Raw genomic sequence first — 20,104 nt, 5'->3', positions numbered from 1 at the left:
AAATGTTAAAGAAGCTTTCAAAGCCAAAGCAATACAAGACCCATCCACTAGATTGCTTTAACCTGCAGAAGGACCTCACGGGGACGCATCTAATTTTTATTATTCCAGGAAGCTGGCTGTGTACAATTTCACGATTTTCGAGATGGACTCGACAGACGCCTTTTGCCACATGTGGCCAGAGCACATTGCCAAAAGAGTAGTGAACGAAATCAGTAGTTGTGTTTTCAAACTTCTATGTGAAAAAGCTAAAGAAGGTAACAAGATAGTTAACACTTTTTCAGATAACTGTGAGGGACAGAATAGAAACCGATGCATTGTATCTATGTTTTGGTATACCATTCAGATTACCAAACTAGAGGAAATCACTCACACCTATCTATCTGGACAAGGGTCATACTCAAAATGAGAACGATTCTGTAAAGTCAGTCATGGAAAGGAGTGCTCTGCATGCAATGACATTTACGCCAGACCAATGGTACGGTTTAGTGATGAATGCCCGAAAGAGCAAACAGAAACACAATGTAAGGGAAATGGCACACAGTGATTTCAAGGATTTCATGGGGATGGCGCCAAGAAACATTTCAAAATTGATGATGACGGGAAAACTGTAAATTGGACAAAAATAAGACAGATTTCAGTGAAAAAGTCATCATCCGCAAATATTTTGAATTTCAAATATGATCTGAGCAAAGACTCCACATCTTTGTACTAGTTTCGGAAGCAAAGATGATCGGAAATGGACAATATCATCACACCAGATACTGTCTATTCTTCCCCTGAATTGTCACAGCAAAAAAGGGCAATTTCATTCGTCTCTACAATTCAAATTTGATCCCTGGAGTATACCATGAGTTTTTTCACAGCATACCAGTGTCGACAGACCTTGAACAAGGACATGAATGGATTTTCAATTAATGATTTACAGGCATTGGTATGTATTACAACCTTACAACCAAAAAAACATGTTACGAAGAAAAGAGACAATGACCTGGGCATTCTGCTGAATAAGGATCTTAAAAACTTGAGGAACAAGCGTATTTTAAAGATAAAGACCAAGCGTCAGCCTATTGTATTCAGACGTATTATCCTTCCCAGAAGGTCATCTGATGTTGTCAGTTCACCAACTCGATGCCGAAGATCTAAACAGCTGGCTCAGATTAGAACAGAGACAGCTGGGCATTGGAGTGAATTGGTGGAAAAGCAAGAGGAGAGTGAATTTAAACAAATTTCAGGTACAAGAGCAAGGAAGAGATTAAGTCTTTCAAAAAAGGAATGGAAGACTAAATGCAACACATCAAGATCTTACGCTTCAACAATGAAGTCAAAGCTCGGAATTTCAAGAGAGAAGTTTAGAGATTTGACAAGAATGCTCAAGATACAGGATGTCGTTATTGAGAATGAGCAAGCTCAACGGAAATTTCTAAAGAAAATTCCACCAGACGACATCAAGAGAATATTTAGACTTCTCTTTCCAAGATGAAGACAAAATTTTATATACAAAATCGATGCCTGCAGTCTTCATCGCTGATATTGAGAAGTATACAAGACATCTGCTAAAACAGTACAAACAAGGAAATCAGCTTACATGGCATCAAGGTCACATTCTTAGAAATGAGATATGGCTAAAAATTGGAGGAGACCACCATAAAGGTTCTCTGAAGGCAACATTACAGAGAGTGAACAAAAAAAGAAAAACAAATTCCAATTTCAACACATCTCTATTATCTATGACTTATGTAGATAATTTGCAAGCACTCCTCTGCAGATTCTCAGATCAAGTAAGGAGTCTGCAGAACACTGGATGGGATGGTAAAAACAATTGAGTATTTCGTGTCAAAGAAATTCAGATGTTCCTTCCATGCCCAGAACTCCGGCTAAAATGGATCAGGATTACCAGAACTTTGTCCAGATTGACCAAAGCAAACAGCTTAGAGCAAAGGAATTTCACAATGTTCTCCAGCCTCCTATTTTCAAAATTCCCATTTGTCAAATTGCAGTGCCATATTTACACATAACTTTAGGAATAGTCAAGAAGCATCATTCAATTTTAGAAAAGCATTGTGATGAAATTGATAGGAGAATAAAAAAGGAAATTGCAGCCTAACTACCAAAAAAATTCAACCCAACATTTGACCAATATGTGAATTATTTAGGAGAAAAAGAAAAACTAGAAGAACAAAAGAGGCTAGCAGAAACAAAACTTGTATTTCTAGTCTGCAATCTATCAGATGATCAACGCCGCAAACAGGAATCATTCTGGAAGAAACTATTGAATATTTAGTAAATGCAACAAAATCTAATGCCACTGCTTACCCACCCAGATGTGGCCCAGTTTGTAGACAGCTAGATAAAACACTCACCAAATAAACCATCATAGTACAAGCCTATCGTGGAAGATCTTTCACAGGGAATCATTGTAACATGTACATTATAACGCACTACATCTTTCATTGCATAGCAACACGAAATGAGATCAGGCTCTAGCGTGGAGAAAACCGGTCATTGAGATCACGACTTTATTGAAGGAAGACTCTATTCAGTGAATTCTTGAAAGGATTACCTTAATATTGTGATTGTTTTTTGTTTTTTTTATTTGTATAATTAATCATTTTGACATGAGGTAAGTAAACGACTCAAGAAAGGAACAGCTGTATGTAATACTTAGCAACTATAAGTAATAATTATTGAGAACATGCTCAAGTATCACCGGAGACTGCCAGAATAACGAGACACGCAATTCGCCGTTAAATCGGGTATGTGTGTCGTTTTACCTGACACACTAGTTTCGCCGGTAAACATTTAATTGAAGTCGAGACGCCGGTAAGATTTTTATATTAAGAATGGCGGAAAGTACTAACAAGTCGAACGTTCACTGTAAATGGTGAGCTGCAATCAACTGTACCAATTCCAAGATAAAAAGACCCGATTTATCATTTCACCTTTTCCCATTAGATCCAGAAAGGTAAGTCTTATTTTATCCTTTTTTTTTGGTACTAAGATTGAAATGTATTGTTTACTCTACTTTTTTTAATTCTTGCCTGACGATGTTACTACTACTACTTCCACTACTACTACTACTACTACTACTACTACTACTACTACTACTACTACTACTACTACTACTACTACTACTACTACTACTACTACTACTACTACTACTACTGCTGCTGCTGCTACTACTACTATTACTTATCATCATTACTATTATTATTATTGTTATTATTATTATTATAATTATTATTATCATTATCATTATTATTATTATTATTATTATTATTATTATTATTATTATTATTATTATTACTAATTAGTACTATTATTATCATCATCATCATTATTATTATTATAATCATTATTATTATCATTGTTATTGTTATTATTATTATCATTATTAATAATAGCTCTGATTTTATTTTGATTGTGGTGAATTCTATTTACTGCATTTTGTTGTTATTTTCTTTCAATCAGATGTAAACAATGGATTATCAATTCCAGGAGACTGGACTTGGAATCCAAAACACCTGAGCAGCTCCACAGAGGTACTGCGTTGTGTTCAGAACATTTTGAGCCTTGTTGTTTCAGTGCAAGTACCAAGAAGTACCGGAGGCTCTTGGGACATGCTATTCCCACCAATTTTAATGTTCCGAACCACCACTAAAACTGACACCATCTCGACCTCTACCCAAAAACAGTCCACCTCCATCATTTCCATCTACGCACGAAGATCCATTAATTGAAACGGAAGCTGATCGAAATCTGCTTGATGAGACCGAAGACAAAAATGATGTGATCTCTGCACTGAGGAGAAAGCTATGTGCTGAAAGAGCCAAAAACTGGCGTTTGAAAACAAAGTTGAAGAAACCCACCTCAGCTAAAGCCAGCAGCACTTCATCCCTTGCAAATGATATGATGACCTTGAAAGAAATATTGGGTAAGTATCTGCCTAAACAGACCTTGGACTTCATGTTAGCCCAAGTGAAAATGGCAACGCTCCAAAAGAAGGGTCATCGATGGACACATCATGAGAAGAGTTTTGCTCTTTCGCTATATCACGCAAGCAGAAAAGCATACCGTCTACTTTCGGAAAGTCTTCCGTCTCCCCTCTCCAAGGACTCTGACTATGCAAAATGTTAATATTCATCCTGGAGTCTGTGAAAACTTGATGGACTTATTTAAGATTAAAGTTGATGTCATGGAACCCCACGAAAAGCTATGCAGCTTAATCTTTGACGAAATGGCTATCAAGTCCGGAGCAAGTTATGATCCAAGTCAAGACCTTGTTGAAGGATCTGAAGACTTCGGTATCTTCAGACGAACCCAACAAGAGGCAGACAATGCATTGGTGTCTATGGTGAGAGGACTAACTTCTAAGTGGATACAGTCTGTTGCATACGTGCTTTCTTCACATGGACCAACAAAGCACAAAATTTTGAAAAATCTTGTTTGCCATGTATTAGAGCAACTTTTCAAAATTGGCCTCAGCCCACAAGTTCTAATATGAGACCAAGGATCAAATAATCGTGATGTGCTTCACAATCTTAAAGTGACATCAAAAGAGCCATATTTTTCAATCAATGGCAACAAAGTGTACTGCTTGTACGATCCCCCTCATTTATTGAAGAACGTGAGGAACAATTTGAAAAGATCAGGCTTTACGATGAACAACGACGCAGCAAGTTGGGACTACATCAAACAGTTCTATACTATGGATGCCTCCCGCCCAGTCAGGATGGTCCCAAAACTTACTGCTCGCCACATTGACATGCCAGCATTTGCCCACTTGAGTGTAGCCTTGGCCACTCAAGTTCTCAGTCATACAGTTGCAGCTGGCATATCTACCTTGATCTATTTTGGTACAATTTCAGCCCAAGCGCAATTTACCGTCGACTTCATTAAACGGATGGATATGATGTTTAATTGCTTCAATAGCCACACGTTAAAAGGGAAGTCGCCGATGAACCACGCCATAAGACCAGCATCAAGCCACAAAGCATTTTTAGAAGACACCCTGGCCTGGCTGAACGAACTGAAATGCAGGAACAAGTCTGGTCACTTTCCTTGCATTGAGGGCTGGAAACTGAGCATTCATTCCCTGATGCAGCTGTGGGGGGATCTACAAGCTAAGCACAACTTGAAATTTCTTGTCACCAGCCGCCTTAACCAAGACTACATTGAAAACCTATTTTCGGTCATTCGTGGAAAAGGGGGACATCGTTTCAATCCAGACGCTAAAGACTTCAGAAGTGCAATGCGTCAGGTCATGGTCGATTCCATAATGGTGTCAGGAGATCGAAAAAACTGCAAGGATGACATCGATACGTTCTTTTTTCAGCTGGATCACATTAGTTCATGGGGTGCCCCCAGTGCTGTGAAAACTAGATTACAGTTGGAAGTGCCTAAGTCGATTCAAAACGTCGTGAAGGCAACACCAACATCCTTATTTTCTCAGCCTGAACACAACATCCTAACATTCAGCCGGATATGTTGCTTGCAAGTTGAAGAATATACTGTGTGCAAGCTGCACCGATTTACTGAAGACCCAAACAGATGCCAACAAAGCAGTGCATACATTTCTCATTGAGAAAAACTTCCGACTTCGCCAAAATTGGCATACAAGCTCCATCAGCTGTCTTATGTAGTGTCATAACGGGCGCAGAAGAAACCTTTCAGTCTGAGATAAGTGTTGCCCTTCATGTTCCTGGTCTGCGATACAGAATTATTCGTAAAATCATGGAGACATTGGATATCATTTTGAAGTGCACCAGTGAAAAGGCTTGCGATGTGCAATTCCTTGTCGTCCATCTTTTTACAAATGTCAGGCTCCACCATGATCACAAGAGGCCATCAATGCAGCAAGATAAGAAAAGCGACAACATTTATACATGCTTAGAAAGACAAAGAGAGGTGTATCATCTAGGGAGCATCAACAATATTAGGTCAGTACTTTAATTACTACTACAATTACTGCTGTTGCTACTACTACTACTACTACTACTACCACTTCTACAAAAACTACTATCACTTCTACGAAAACTACAACCACTACTACTACTACAATTACTGCTGTTGCTACTACTACTACTACTACTACTACCACTTCTACAAAAACTACTATCACTTCTACGAAAACTACAACCACTACTACTACTACTACTACTACTACTACTACTACTACTACTACTACTACTACTACTACTACTACTACTGCTACTACTACTACTACTACTACTACTAATACCACCACCTACTTCTTCCGATACATATACCCCATCAAATGATTGCTGATGCTGCTTCCACCCTTGTTTAACAAACCCATGATTTTGTTTCATAATTATTTTTATCATTATTCACACTGAGAATTCCCTGATTTACCTACTAGACCTATGCACTTTGATCCCCGACTTCCTCTACATTCTCATCCCTATAAGTATTAATTAGACTTTATTACTTGTTACTAAGTCTATTATCACTAGATAGTCTACTCTCGCTCAGGTGTAAGTGTAAGAAGCCGGTAGGTACCGGCGAAACTTGCTAAGTGGGTCACGGCACGCCGATACGCTGTTTAGCATTGACTTGCAGGTGAGTTGCATGTCTCGTAACTCTCGTTGTCTCCGGTTGAACTACGGAAGCATATGTTCTTCCGTCCCTTACCACACTGAGAAGAATTACAAGGATTGCGAAGAATACTGCTGACCAACAAATATTCACAAATATCTTCAATAGTTTGGAGGAGCATGATAGGGTTTGTATTTTGATTGTTGACGAGGTGTATGTCAAAAGCGGTGTAACATACTCAGGTGGCCAAATCTTTGGTTTATCTCAGGATAATCCCAATGAACCAGCAAAAGCACTCTTTACTATGGTCAAATGTTGCCACTCTAAAAAGAAATTAATTGCGAAAATGATCCCTGTGCACAAATTAAATGCCCAAATTATGTTTGACTTAGTTGTTGACGTTATATTTCTTTTGCAGGACTGTGGTGTCAAAATTATTTCTATTATCAATGATAACAACAAAGTGAACCAAAAATTCTTCTCTTGTTCAACTGTTTTAACATTCTCTCCCCTTGGATTGTGAGGAACCCTGCTGACCCCAGCAAACCCATCTTTCTCATTTATGACCTCATTCACATCATAAAGAACATTCGGAATAACTTCATTCAGGAAAAGACCAAGACACTTGTATTCCTGGATCCAGATTCAAACGAGGAAGTCGTTGCAAAATGGTCGGATGTGGAAGAGTTACATAGGCACAAAGAAGGACATATGACTTCTCTGTCTCTCTAAATTGACAAGGGAATCTGTATACCCGACACATCTAGAGAAACAGAAAGTGCAACTTGCACTGAATGTTTTTTGTGAACAGACAGTATCTGCATTGATGAGTTCCTAGATCTCTACAGATTCAATGAAATCGACAGCAAAAGCCATTCGTCTTGTCGTTCATCTTTTTAAGGTGCTGAATGTCAAGTCCGCATTCACGACAACACTGCTGAATGACCCTGACAGAGTTGCCCTCGATAACACGGAATAAGGTCAAAGAGGGTTCAAAATTCTTAGCGATTGGATACAAATTGCTAATTTTATGTGTCCAAAATCTGCAGTGAGATGTCATCAGTTAACAAAAGACACATCAGGTGCAATCAAATGGACATGTAAAAGTCTTCTTTGCCTTGCACATTATCTTCTTCATACAAATGAAGCCTTCAAATTCGAAAAAGTATGCCTTGGAGTATTCACTCAAGATGATCTTGAAAGGCATTTTGGATATTTCAGAATGGTCACTGGAAGCACCTACAACATTTCTGTGCAAGATATTTTTGCAACACACAACATTGACCGTACTAGAATAATGCTAAAGAACACAGTCAGATTATTTAGATAAACAACTGTCTGCTCATTCGTGTCATGAATTCAAAAAATCAATTACTCCAGCAGAGCAAAATGTTGATGATATGATTATTTCTGGTGTGGAGGGCAGATGAAGCAGTGATTAGGAAATGGCAATGTATATGCTGGCTGGATATATTGCTTTTAAGCATCCAGAGCTTTGAGGAACCTCGTTTTACCAAGTGATATGACAGCTTTTTTCGAGGTCATAAATCGGGGGGAAATTATCAAGGCCCTGTGGTAACCTTCTTCACCTTGTTCTACTTGCCATTAAATTGTTCAAAGACTCAAATTCTGGACATTGCCGGACAAGACTCAGCAACTTGCCACTTTTCCTGGATTATTTTTTATTGATATTTCAGTCACAAAAAAATCCTTACATAGACTTTGCAATTGTATTTTAAAGAGATACACCATCAAAAGTGGAAGAGACTTCAATCCACAACCAGCCAGAAAGGTTGCAAAACTTGCAAGCACTACAACAGCTGTGCCAAGAAATGGAGGATTTTAAGTGAGTAACAGAAAGATAACTAATAGATACAGAATAATAGGTCTCAAGAAACGTTGGCTGGCTGAGTCAGGAATTGAACCATATATTTTTATCTGTCAAGCATGGTAACTGTTTTACAAACAAAGATCACTCATTAAATGATACATTATATATAGTTCTGATTCCCGCCTCAATCAATCAACCTTCTGTAGAAACAAAGCTAAAATACAACCTATAACCCGTATCTGTATAAAATTACAATCCAATTGTCTCGCACTGTTCATTTGGTTCTATGTGTTGTGTGGAACATCCTATCATGTTTGTTTGTTGCTTTAGGTCTCTTCCAACACAATTGAGGTTATATGAGAGACCGCTGAAACAAAAAAACAAGCAATCTAACAAAAATAGTACAAATGTAAATCAAAATCATAACCTAAAGATATCATAAGCTAAATTATAAATAACCAAGAACAAACAGGCAGAAGATTTACAGAAAAAAAAAATATATCCCCTGTCAAAAATACAATCACAAACCAAAGAAGCAGGATAGGCTAGTAAAGAGAAGAAGAAACGACATCACTATCGGATCGTATACCCATGCGAACATCATAGGTATATGATTCAAGGGTGATGCTCCCATCCAACCACCCGCCATCCTATCATGTCTCAAACCTAGAGCAAAAATTGCCACCATGCACTTGCTTTGGAATCGTCAAGTAGGTCAGTACCTGTACCATACATTGTGAAAGGCAAACTGGGGGATCATACAAAAGACTACTTACATAACAGGTTAATATAGGCCCATACTTTTCCAAAACCACATTATATTTATATAATCACATTCTCACACAAAAAGCATGCAGACTTCTCTGCATGAACTCCACATTCACAAATCGCAGATTAGAACAAATAAAATGATTTGTTAGCATAAATTCCAAAACCCAATCTGACAACATCTCACAAATGGCGTGGCTCAGCGGTACAGTCTTTGGTTCGTACCCGAAAGGTAACGAGTTTAATCACCCGCCGCTGTGCTGTGTGGCCTTGAGCAAGTCACCTCGCCCTAGCTCAATTTGAGGTGCTGCACTGTGGCTGATGCCTGAGTTATTCCAATCTTCCCTGGAGACAAATTTTCCCTATGGGATGAATAAAGGGAATTTTATTTTTTATTTTTATTTATTAAAACATGATTAAATAAAATAAAAATAAAAAATTCCCTTGTTTCATCTCCAGGAGGAAATTTGTCTTCAGGGTATAATTCAAGGGAAATCTAAAATATTCCACGCATCCAGCTCAGTGCAACACCACAAGTGAGCCATAGCCAGGTGACTATACAGAGCAGAGGTCAGGAGTTGAACCCCATTGTGAAGTACCGCCTGTTACGTTACGAAGACCACTCCACAGTGCCACACTGTCCCCTACACCAACATCTATTTTAAGTAGAATATCACAATGAATAATGACGGGAATTAATTGAAAACCTTACTTTGATACCCTGTCCAAAATTGGTCAGTTCACATAAAGAATGTAAGTTTATTGGTATGCTAAATAAAATATCAACATTTAATGCCTTGTTCCTAAATAAGACATTAAGATCAACTTATCTTAGTAAAGACTACTGGACTACACCAAAAATTAAAGTTCTTTCCCAGGATTGTGAGGGAATTTTTCATATGCAGAGTCTAAAAAAAGAGACCAAAGGAGACGACTCCTTATGATTGGAGGATTTGATACCCTGTATTGTATCACTAACCTTTGATATCACTGTTATCATTTAATGTCAGTCTAGATCTCAGCTTTATTACCAATATTTACATAGAACTTTGATTAATTATACATGATTATCAAGTGCTTCCTGCACAAAATTTACTGACACGTTTTGATTTTTCTCTAACCTAAAATCATATCTTTCTATTTCCACCGTGAGAATGATCAGGAGTGCAGGGATGACCAGATAAACCATGGGAATAAATTATGGCTTTGAAAAAAATGCATTCTCAACAATCATGGGGAAATCTTAACTTCAATTGTTTACTGTTTCCCACAAAGAGGAAATGTTCAGCAGTGATCAGCTTTTTGAGTTCACAATTAGAAACCTTAAATACTTCAAGTTGTGCCAGGGCTGTAACAATACAATAAATTTCTTATTTCCTTTCTTATCATGACATCACTTTCATGTGCATAATGTGCTATTTATCCAAATAAAAAAATAAATAGATAAAAAAAACAGCATTCAATGCACATCTTGTGATTCGTAACTATTTTTGGACTAAACAATTCTTCTTAAAGGCACTCATTTCTACAAGGACAAACAAAGTCATATTACTGTCATGTTTCGTCATCATCATCGTCGTCATCCTCTGCCTTCCCCTCCAACCCAAAAAACAAAGCAAATATATGTCCACTGGCATGTTTGTGGAGATAGGTCTTAAACTGTCCTAGGTCCATGTGATATTCTCTGCCCTTGCCACCCCGGGCATCCAACACCAGCTCAAAGAATGGGTCAAATTTGTAGAGTGATGTCACACCGCCATCCTTCTCCTTTGGAACTGTGATGACCTGTTTGTAAAACAGAGGTTAAAGAGAAGACGTATATTATTCTTCGATAAATAAAATCCATATTATTAATTTAAATCAAATTTGTGGTGAACCCGTAACATTTGAGAAATAAAGGCTATTACAAACAGGCAATCATCTAATTTAATTATTCCACTACTGTATTGTGGAAATTAACAATAGATCGAGACAAATCTTTTGAGCCATCAATGATAAAATTAGTCCAGTCGGTAATAAAGTCTGAATGCAGGGGGGGGGGGGGGGGGGGGGGGCTGGACTGAACAATTCTGACCAACCCCCCTTTTTTTAAGAATAGATATTTTGAATAAAAGGATTTCAAGTTAGCTCAGTTGGTAGAGCTCTCATCTCACTACCAAAGGGACTGATATATTTCCTAAATGCAGTTAAGTTGTTTTGTTTTGTATTGTTTTGTTTTTTGTTTGTTTTTTTTTTTTTGGGGGGGGGGGGGGGGGGGGGGTTTCAGAGTCTTTATTTTTTATGACCAATCTGTCGAGCCAGCAATTACTGGGTTGCGGTCTGTTATCACTGGTGCAAAGTACTTGGCAATAAACTAACATCCATCCCAAAAGAAAAGAAGCAATTTTTACCATACCTTCAATGTTACAGTTACAGTGATATAATTCAGTTTGATTGGCGCATACAACTTTAAAGAATTATTTTTGTTAAAATGAATAAAAACAAACAAAAATTAAATTAACATTTTTATAATGAATACAAAGCTGCTATGCACTGTGAGAAGTATTAAACAAAAATGTGCTTTCCTCACAAAGAAGAACTCCTAAGCCCAAAATCAAATCAAATCATTAAAAGACAATCATAGAAAGCCACGATTTAAATCAAAACAAAATAGAACAAATCGCCCTATCTGTAAAATACAGTAAAAAGAAAAATGATGAATTTTAAAAAATGTGCCATCAATAAATTAAAGAGAAAAGAGGCAGAGGAAGGCGAAGAAACAAGTATGTGAGAAGTTCAACATGTCAATCACGGGTGGATGAGAGATAAGGATTTTTTTATGACAAAGGAGACTCAAGAGATATGACCTGAGACATGCTGATGATGATGATGATGATATTGATGATGATAATGTGATGATGAAGATAATGATGATGATGATGATGATGATGATGATGATGATGATGATGATGATGATGATGATGATGATGATAATTGTGGTGATGATTATGATAATAAAGATATAAATGAGAGTCAGAGGACAACCAGTCTTGACCACATACCTCTTGTTCCTTGATGCAAATTTTCTTCCACTGCATCCGCCGGATCCGATACCAGAACTCATCCACGTCGCTTGTGAATCCCTCAGCACAGATGACCCCCGGCTTTCCTGGCATACAAAAGCCATGTAGCTGCAGCTCTATGCCCCAATCATTGATGTCTTTTCTCTTTATCTTACTATAGATGTGATGGCTGTAGATCCACAGCCTCGTGAATTTGTCCCTAGAAATACAAATAATGAATTATTTGAGGCAGCGTGGCTCAGCGGTACGGTCTTTGCTTCGTATCCTAAAGGTACCAAGTTCGATCACCCGCCGCTGCGTTGTGTGGGCCATTCCTGTCTTCCCTTGGAATAGACCCTAGAGGTAAATTTCCCCGACAGGATGAATAAAGGGAATTTTATTTATTTATTTATATCTGTGGGATTGAATTCTTGTCCAAGTGTATTTGATATGGTTGGTTTAAAGGACGAGTGAGAAGAGCAGGGCCTATTCTTGCTGAGACCAGACCAATATGGCATCCTCTGCCTAGCTGCTTAGTGGGACATTCTAATTCAATGCCATTCATCAAGTAAAAAGAGTTCCAATTTACTTTTATCAAACATTTATATATATATATATATATATATATATATATATATATATATATATATATATATATATATATATATATATATATAATATATAAATATAATCGTGTTATGATACAAATATGGTACAAAGAGTGCTCGACATGTTGATAGCAACAATGGAGCAAATCATTATTAATATATACACACACACATCATCATCATAAAGACTACAGGATATAAATTGAGCACTTTTTTTTTCCATTGAACACAACATTTTAAAAAAGAAAAAAAGAGTTTTTATATAGGTCTAGCACAATATCCACTAAATGCTCTGAAAATGCTTTACAAGAGGCTCCAAGGCAACAGCAACACTCAACAACTAGGATTGGACACAACACTTGTGAGGCACTTGTACAGTTATTTTTACCAAATCCAACTGCTCTCTTATTTATTTAAAATAGATTCAGTTTTGCTGTCGAAGGCTTCATTTTTTTAATTGATAAAGACCACAACAATGTGTATTTAAAAAATGACACATTGAAATGATGGAGAATTAAGTATTGAAAAAAAACAAAAAAACAACTCTTTTTGATAATGTTTTTTTCCGTAAGCTAAACTTGAAATCAATTATATATCAATCAATCAATTTTACAGAGCTAAAAAATTTACAAAATTCTAAAAATTTACCAAACATTAACAATCCTGTAAATAGGATAAGCAATTTCATGATCACAATTGTAATGAAAATAAAAAACAACATATCATGCAAGCGCCATGTACAATTAAATCTTTTTTTTTTTAATTTCTTTTAAAAATCGACCCTCCTCCCACCCTTGTGACCAACAGTGTCATAACACAATCCCATTATTTAGTAGGAATAGTCATGTGATCTAAAAATCAAATGATAAATGTTATTGCCGAAGTCGCAACTGTGTGTGGTGTTGTTTTTGTTTTTTTTTATTTCTAAAAATCATTTTTTAAAAATTAAATTGAGCTTTTATACAGCGCAATATCCACTAAACATGCTCAAAGCACTTTACAAGGGATCCCTGGCCAATAGCAACATTTACTTGTTGGACGGAACATGACGCCTTTCAGGCGATATTACAAATTTTTTTTTGCGGGCAGAAACAACTCTGTTAATGGCCAGGTACTCTTTTTACACCTGAGTATGGTGAGAGAATATGAGTAAAGAGCCTTCTCCAAGAACTCAACTATGCGCCGACCAAGGCTCGAACCCAGGTCTGATCCGAAAGCGAGTGTCATACCACTAGACCACATAGCCGCACAAATCATCTCATTTGCACTTACAAGATTTGAGCCAGACACCCTCAATATAAACAATAATCACAACATTGCCACACACACTAAATAAGCAAAAAATTTATTATTTTTTTGTATATAGCGCAATATCCACCAAACGTTCTCAAGGCACTTTACAAAAGGGTCCCTAACCAACAGCAATACTGAACACGTAGGACGAGACATTATGCCTGTATGCGATGTTACAATTTTTTTTTTCCGACAGAGAAAACTCTGTCAATGGCCAGATACTCATTTTACACCTGAGTACAGTGAGAGAATGTAAGTAAAGTGCCTTTTCCAAGGACTCAACTATGCGCAAATCAGAGCAGAATGTCATGCCACTAGACCACAAAGCCACACATAATATATTCCATATTGAATATGGTCAGACATAAAATTGACTGTTTTTTTAAACCTTAACACTTACATGGTTCGATTGGTTGTCTTCTTGTCGTGGTTTGATTTGGGTTTGTCACTCGACCCGACCCCAACCCCGACATGCTTTAATTCCTGGTACAGTCTCTCTTTCAACCACTCCACTAACACACCCACAATGATGTCACCTTTCTCCTGGTTACACATCTCTGGAGGGTGAGGACAATGACAATAAAGATTATTACTATTACTATTATTATTATTATTATTATTATTATTATTATTATTATTATTATTATTATTATTATTATTATTATTATTATTATTATTATTATTATTATTATTAACATTATGATTATTATTATTATTATTATTCTCATTATTATTATTACTATTATTATTGTTGTTGTTGTTATAACATTATTATCAACATCATTTTAATTATGATTATGTTATTATTATTATCATTGTTATTGTCATAACTGCTGCCCTACATACCAACAAGAAGAATTATTACTATTATTACCATAATTATTACTATTATCGCCATCATCATCTTCATCATCATCATTATTTTCATCAAAAGTTGTTACCTTTGTCGAAATCGTCTCGTAGACATTTCAACCTTTCACGACTCAATGGATCCGATGTCTGTATATAAATATGTGGCTTGACAAAAGGGTACTCGTGAGGCATGTGGCACACTAGATCTACATTTAATTCCTGTCAGGAAGAATTTCATGAAGATTAAATCTAAATATTCCAACATGAATTTGAGCGCACACAAAAAAAAAAAGAAAAATAATGTAGAAATCCACTGCTGAAGAGAACCAGTCTTTCTGAGTGTATGGAAAAAAATAATTAAAAGGGCTTGCAAATGTTAATATTATAATACCTCTTTTGTAGTCTCTGATTGGAATAAATCGATCAAGATAAAAATCCATTAATAATAGCCTGTGATGTGATCCTGTTATTTGGCTTAAACAATTTAAATTGAAGGTCAAGGTAAGCAGTCATTTATCAAAAAATTAATGACTTCTGACCTTCACCCTTTAAAATAATTTTTCCATCTCTGCACCGACCTGAACTTGTATTAAATCGGGTCACCATAACTTGTTAAATCATTTGAATAATACAAACAAAGGGGAGCAATATGGAACAATGTGGTTGTGTAATACCATCGTATTGGCCTCTTATGTAATGAATTCAAGTGACAGTTCCAGACAGATAAAATTTGTTTAAATTCATGACAAAAAATATTGCATGGGGAATAAATGTTTTAAAAACAAACTTCCTTCCCAGACCTTTCCTTTATCAGAGCATGAAATCTGTATGGTAAATCCCAGACGTGTCTCAAGTGAGGCAACCTCAAGCTCTCCACTAGTCACAGCCTTGATTACTTCCAGGGTCACAGGGTCATCAAGTACAAACTCTCGACCGTTTGGATACATGGATTGAAGCATTTCTACCTGGATGGATGGCAGGATGATGATTTGTTATAATAATAATAAGAAGAAGAAGAAGATTGTTTTTTTGTACAGTGCAACCTCTGGATAATGACCCCCTTGAATACTGACAACCCATGGATAGTGACAGTGACCTCTGGATCCGATTTTTTAGCAATATATTAATAGTAATAAAAACCCCAAAAGAGCGACATGCAATTTAGTAAAACCCTGTTTAGCAGCATTGATATAGTGATAATTGGCAGTTGACATCTACACTTAATACAAAAAACTAGCCAAGTAGGCAACATCGTTTCTGGCCATTGTCATCTTATACCCTTAGACAATAAAAAGTGTACCTAAGTCCCATTTTGAGAGTTTTTACCAAGATGAGGGTCATTTAAATTGATAGAAATTTGAAGGACGAGTTTTCTGGCTAAATATTTAAATATGTGTCTTACCAGAGTTCGGCAATTCACTGGTTTAAAAAAAAATATTCTTTTTTTTTCAATAACAAATTTGTTCCTAGTCTAGTCAATTATTTGTTTATCAAAACCGATGAGTTTTATAGAGGGGTCAAAATGTTTGTAGCGTTTGACCACGTGAGATTCTATTTGACCACTTTTAAAGGTGAAATTGACCACAAGGAACTTTGGTCATCTGGTAGCTATGGACGGTGTTATTACTGATTGCTAATAAAACCAGAGGGAATCAAAAATGAAGATATCAGTTGTATTAAATGCCATTTAATCAAATAAATGTCGGTCCTAAGCCAGGATAAACGACAAAAGGAAAATGACGTTCAGGCATCGTTTACGATCAAAACAATGGCCAGGGTGATGTCATTATCCAGGAGTTGCACTGCACTTTCTTTTTTATCTTCCAAACAGGGGGCATTTTAAAAAAAAGTTTTTTCTAAATATATTATCAGGAAGAGGGCAGAGTAATATTTTCACCATGATTGACAAGTGTCAAAACTATGACACTTAACTCTCTCCTTACCAGCCATTTTCCGATTTGTCCCCAAAGCTTCACACCCAACCTATACAAAAAAGATTTTTTTCACTCAAACACAAAAGCTTAAGTACGACTAGCCTAGCACTCTAGCCATCATTAAGTATGGCTAGCCTCGCAATTTAGCCATCATTAAGTTAAGTACGTCTACTACAACTACTACTAGCCTTTTCCTTGTTTTTTTTTTCTGTTTTTTTTTTTTTGGTAGAGGCTAGGGAGAACAAGACTTTTGCTTCCTAGCGTAAAACCATATTTTCGTTTATGGAACTGTTTCGTTATGTTGAAGAGGAGAGTTTTATTCTTCTATCCACTTATTACCTGTTTGGTCTTTTGTTACTGTTCTTGTTTTGTTTTTTGTTTATTTTAAAAAGTAAAAGGCTTTGTAACAATATTACCCTGCCACTCCCCCTCCCCCCAGAAAAGTAAATGAATTATTGAAACTAAGAGATAAATGACGAATAAAAAAAATGAACACTAAAAAAAAAAAGAAAGAAAACGAATATAGAAATAGCTTTTGTGTTAGGCGGCTGATAACTTGCAATCTCTCTTCCGTCTTTTCTCTTTTTGTGGGGAGGTGGGAGGAGGGATTGGCATGGTATTATTATATGGCCTAAAAAATCAATAAATAAAGAACAAAAACAAAACAACTCCTCTCCACAACATAAATGAAGTTACATATAAAAAACGAATCAAAATACTGCTTTACTTTGGAAGACCAAAATCATGGTCTCCCTAGCAAAAATTGAAAAGTATTAATATTAGTAAAAAAAAAAAAAAATTTGTTGGACGGCCAATTCAATATCTTGCCGTCTCTCTTCTGGCTCTTTTTTTCTGGGGGGGGGGGGGGGGGGGGGGGGGGGGGGTGGTTGGGGGTGCATGATAATAATATGTCAAAGCTTTTTAAGAATTAAAAACAAGATTAGCAACACCAAAAACTCAAAAAAAAAGAGAAAAAAACAATCAAGCAATAAATAAACAAAAGAAAAAAACTCGCCTTTACAGAAAGAAACAGTTTCATAAACAAAAATAAGGTTTTACGCCGGGAAGCCAAAATCTCCCGGTTAGATGGTTATTCAGAGTCGACTCTGGATAACTGTAGATGGTTATTCAGAGTCGACTCTGGATAACTGTAGATGGTTATTCAGAGTCGACCCTGGATAACCATGTGTATAGATATTTAGAGCCGAGTAGCCTATCGAATTATCGAGTTGAGTTCTTGCAAGATGAGTTTTTTTCAATTTGATACCAGTTTACTACTACGGTTATTTTGTGACTTTGGCAATTTTAGTGCCAAATTCTTAAAACTTGGCGATTTTTCAACTTCTGTCGCTTATAAATAAGAATCTTTAATCAATTGCAAAACATATTCCATCAACAAAGCAAATTTAAATTAGCTTATAAACAATCATTTCTTAAATCGATCAGCCTAACTTATTATCTCTCTATTACCAAATGATATCTATAAACATAATATGAAGATAGAAGGGTGGCTGAGAGAGAGAGAGAGAAAGAGAGAGAGAGAGAGAGAGAGAGAGAGAGAGAGAGAGAGAGAGAGAGAGAGAGAGAGAGAGAGAGAGAGAGAGAGAATTAATTAATTGATTTTTATTTTTTTTTTTTTTTATTGTTTTATAATTAGACACAAGTTGTAATGAATTCTATTAACAAATTCAGAACAATCAAACAAAAACAAAACAAAACTTAAAAAGGAAGAAAAAAAAAGACACGCTTATAAACCTTATAAATAAAATCGTCAAATGAATGTATTATCATGTTACAGCTAAAAAGTACACAAATATTTACACCCATTTGCTCCATCCCCTTCCCTTTCGATCATCCTTCTCATTCACGGCCACCATGTGTCTTGTGCTGCCTTTGACATTTGGCGCCAGCGTGTCTAGACTAACGTCATAATTAAAGGAGTGTCACCAAAATTCATGCAACTGAGCAGAGGTGTCAAAAAATGATAGAAGGCATATTATTGTTTTTTTCCCCCTGAACTACCACTGAGCAGAAAATGTTTGACATGACAAAAAACAACATTTATGAACAAATCCTAAAATCCCAGAAATCCGCGGAAGATTATCATCACTGGTCCCCACTATATTTTTTAAAATATCTATTTTAATTTTTTTATATTTTTTAAATATTTTTTTTGCAAAATCTCGACAATTTGCAAAAAATTGCAAATTTTGGGGCCGCAATGCAAATCACCGATGCAAAAAACTGCCATGACAGAAGAGACAAGAAAATACCAAAAAGTAAAACGATTTTTTCCCGTAGGGTTAAACAGAGGTGGGAGAGAAGAAAAAAAAAACAGAAAAACCGTGTGGTTGGTAACTGGAAGTTCATCACTCATAACTGTCTACAGTTATTCAGAGTCGACTCCCCGACTCTGACTCTGAATAACTGTAGACAGTTATTCAGAGTCAACTGTCTACAGTTATTCAGAGTGGACTCCCCGACTCTGAATAACCGTAGACAGTTATTCAGAGTCGACTCTGAATAACTGTAGACAGTGGCTGTCACATAGTCATAGGCCCATACTTATAGTAACTTATAGTGTCATAGGACAATATCCGGCTAACTCGGTAAATGACTCCACTCGGCAAGTACCATATCTTTACCAAAAGAACAACGTGAACTATCATGAGAGAGCTAGATGCAAAAAGGACCAATTCAATTGTCTTTTTCATTTCTCTGTAGGGTAGAAATGAACATGTCTGTGGAACTGTGAAGTCTGAGGCTGAGTCTGTGTTACCTCTGCAATCTGCAATTCCAAAGCTTCTTTAACCCGTGATGTCATGATTATACAATTTATGTTGCGTTGATTCTACACAATATCAAAAAAATAATTTCCATTCTTCAATTCCGTTCCAAAATTGCTTTTCAAAACGTTTTTGTCTTTCATAGAATGAGTGAAAGTGAAACGAAAACAATTTTGAATTTCAAGTTTCGTTTTAATTTCTCGTGTAGTTTCAGCTTCGTATTTCGTATTTTGCGTTGAGTTTTATATTACACGTAGAATCCAAAACCCAAATTATTTCTGGCATTGACAAAACAAACCGCCTCCATCGCCTCCTCCTCCTCCTCTTCCTCCTCCTCCTCCTCTTCTATAATTCACACACAAAAAAAAGCTATGACCAAATAATAGCCCTATGTATAGAAGTAGTAGTACTAGTAGTATATAGTATAGTAGTAGTA

At 36.3% G+C, this 20,104-nt stretch overlaps 1 protein-coding gene across 3 annotated transcripts in view; it reads right to left on the bottom strand.

Annotated features, from left to right (window-relative positions):
- The window catches only part of LOC144970616 (RWD domain-containing protein 2A-like), a 23,909-nt gene extending 4,023 nt beyond the window's left edge, over nt 1-19,886 (bottom strand). Inside the window, exons 1-6 of one of the 3 annotated variants that reach the window (XM_078910434.1) lie at nt 19,662-19,886; nt 15,749-15,913; nt 15,038-15,167; nt 14,497-14,653; nt 12,196-12,415; nt 10,707-10,939 (exon numbers count right to left, since the gene is read on the bottom strand). In XM_078910434.1, coding sequence (XP_078766560.1) covers nt 10,709-10,939; nt 12,196-12,415; nt 14,497-14,653; nt 15,038-15,167; nt 15,749-15,913; nt 19,662-19,706 — 948 coding nt within the window. In that variant the 5' untranslated portion in view covers nt 19,707-19,886 and the 3' untranslated portion in view covers nt 10,707-10,708. Of the gene's footprint in view, nt 1-6,961; nt 10,940-12,195; nt 12,416-14,496; nt 14,654-15,037; nt 15,168-15,748; nt 15,914-19,661 lie in introns of those variants that run through there. The other 2 variants (XM_078910433.1, XM_078910435.1) reach the window with 2 other exon arrangements.
- Nucleotides 19,887-20,104: the final 218 nt, after the last annotated feature.

Source organism: Berghia stephanieae, chromosome 4 (genome assembly GCF_034508935.2).
Source record: "Berghia stephanieae isolate SIO BIC M18660-M18661 chromosome 4, UCSD_Bste_1.3, whole genome shotgun sequence".
NCBI classification, from domain to species: Eukaryota; Metazoa; Mollusca; class Gastropoda; order Nudibranchia; family Aeolidiidae; genus Berghia; species Berghia stephanieae.
Note: the sequence above shows the minus strand (reverse complement) of the source record. Positions and strands in the feature narration are given on the sequence as shown.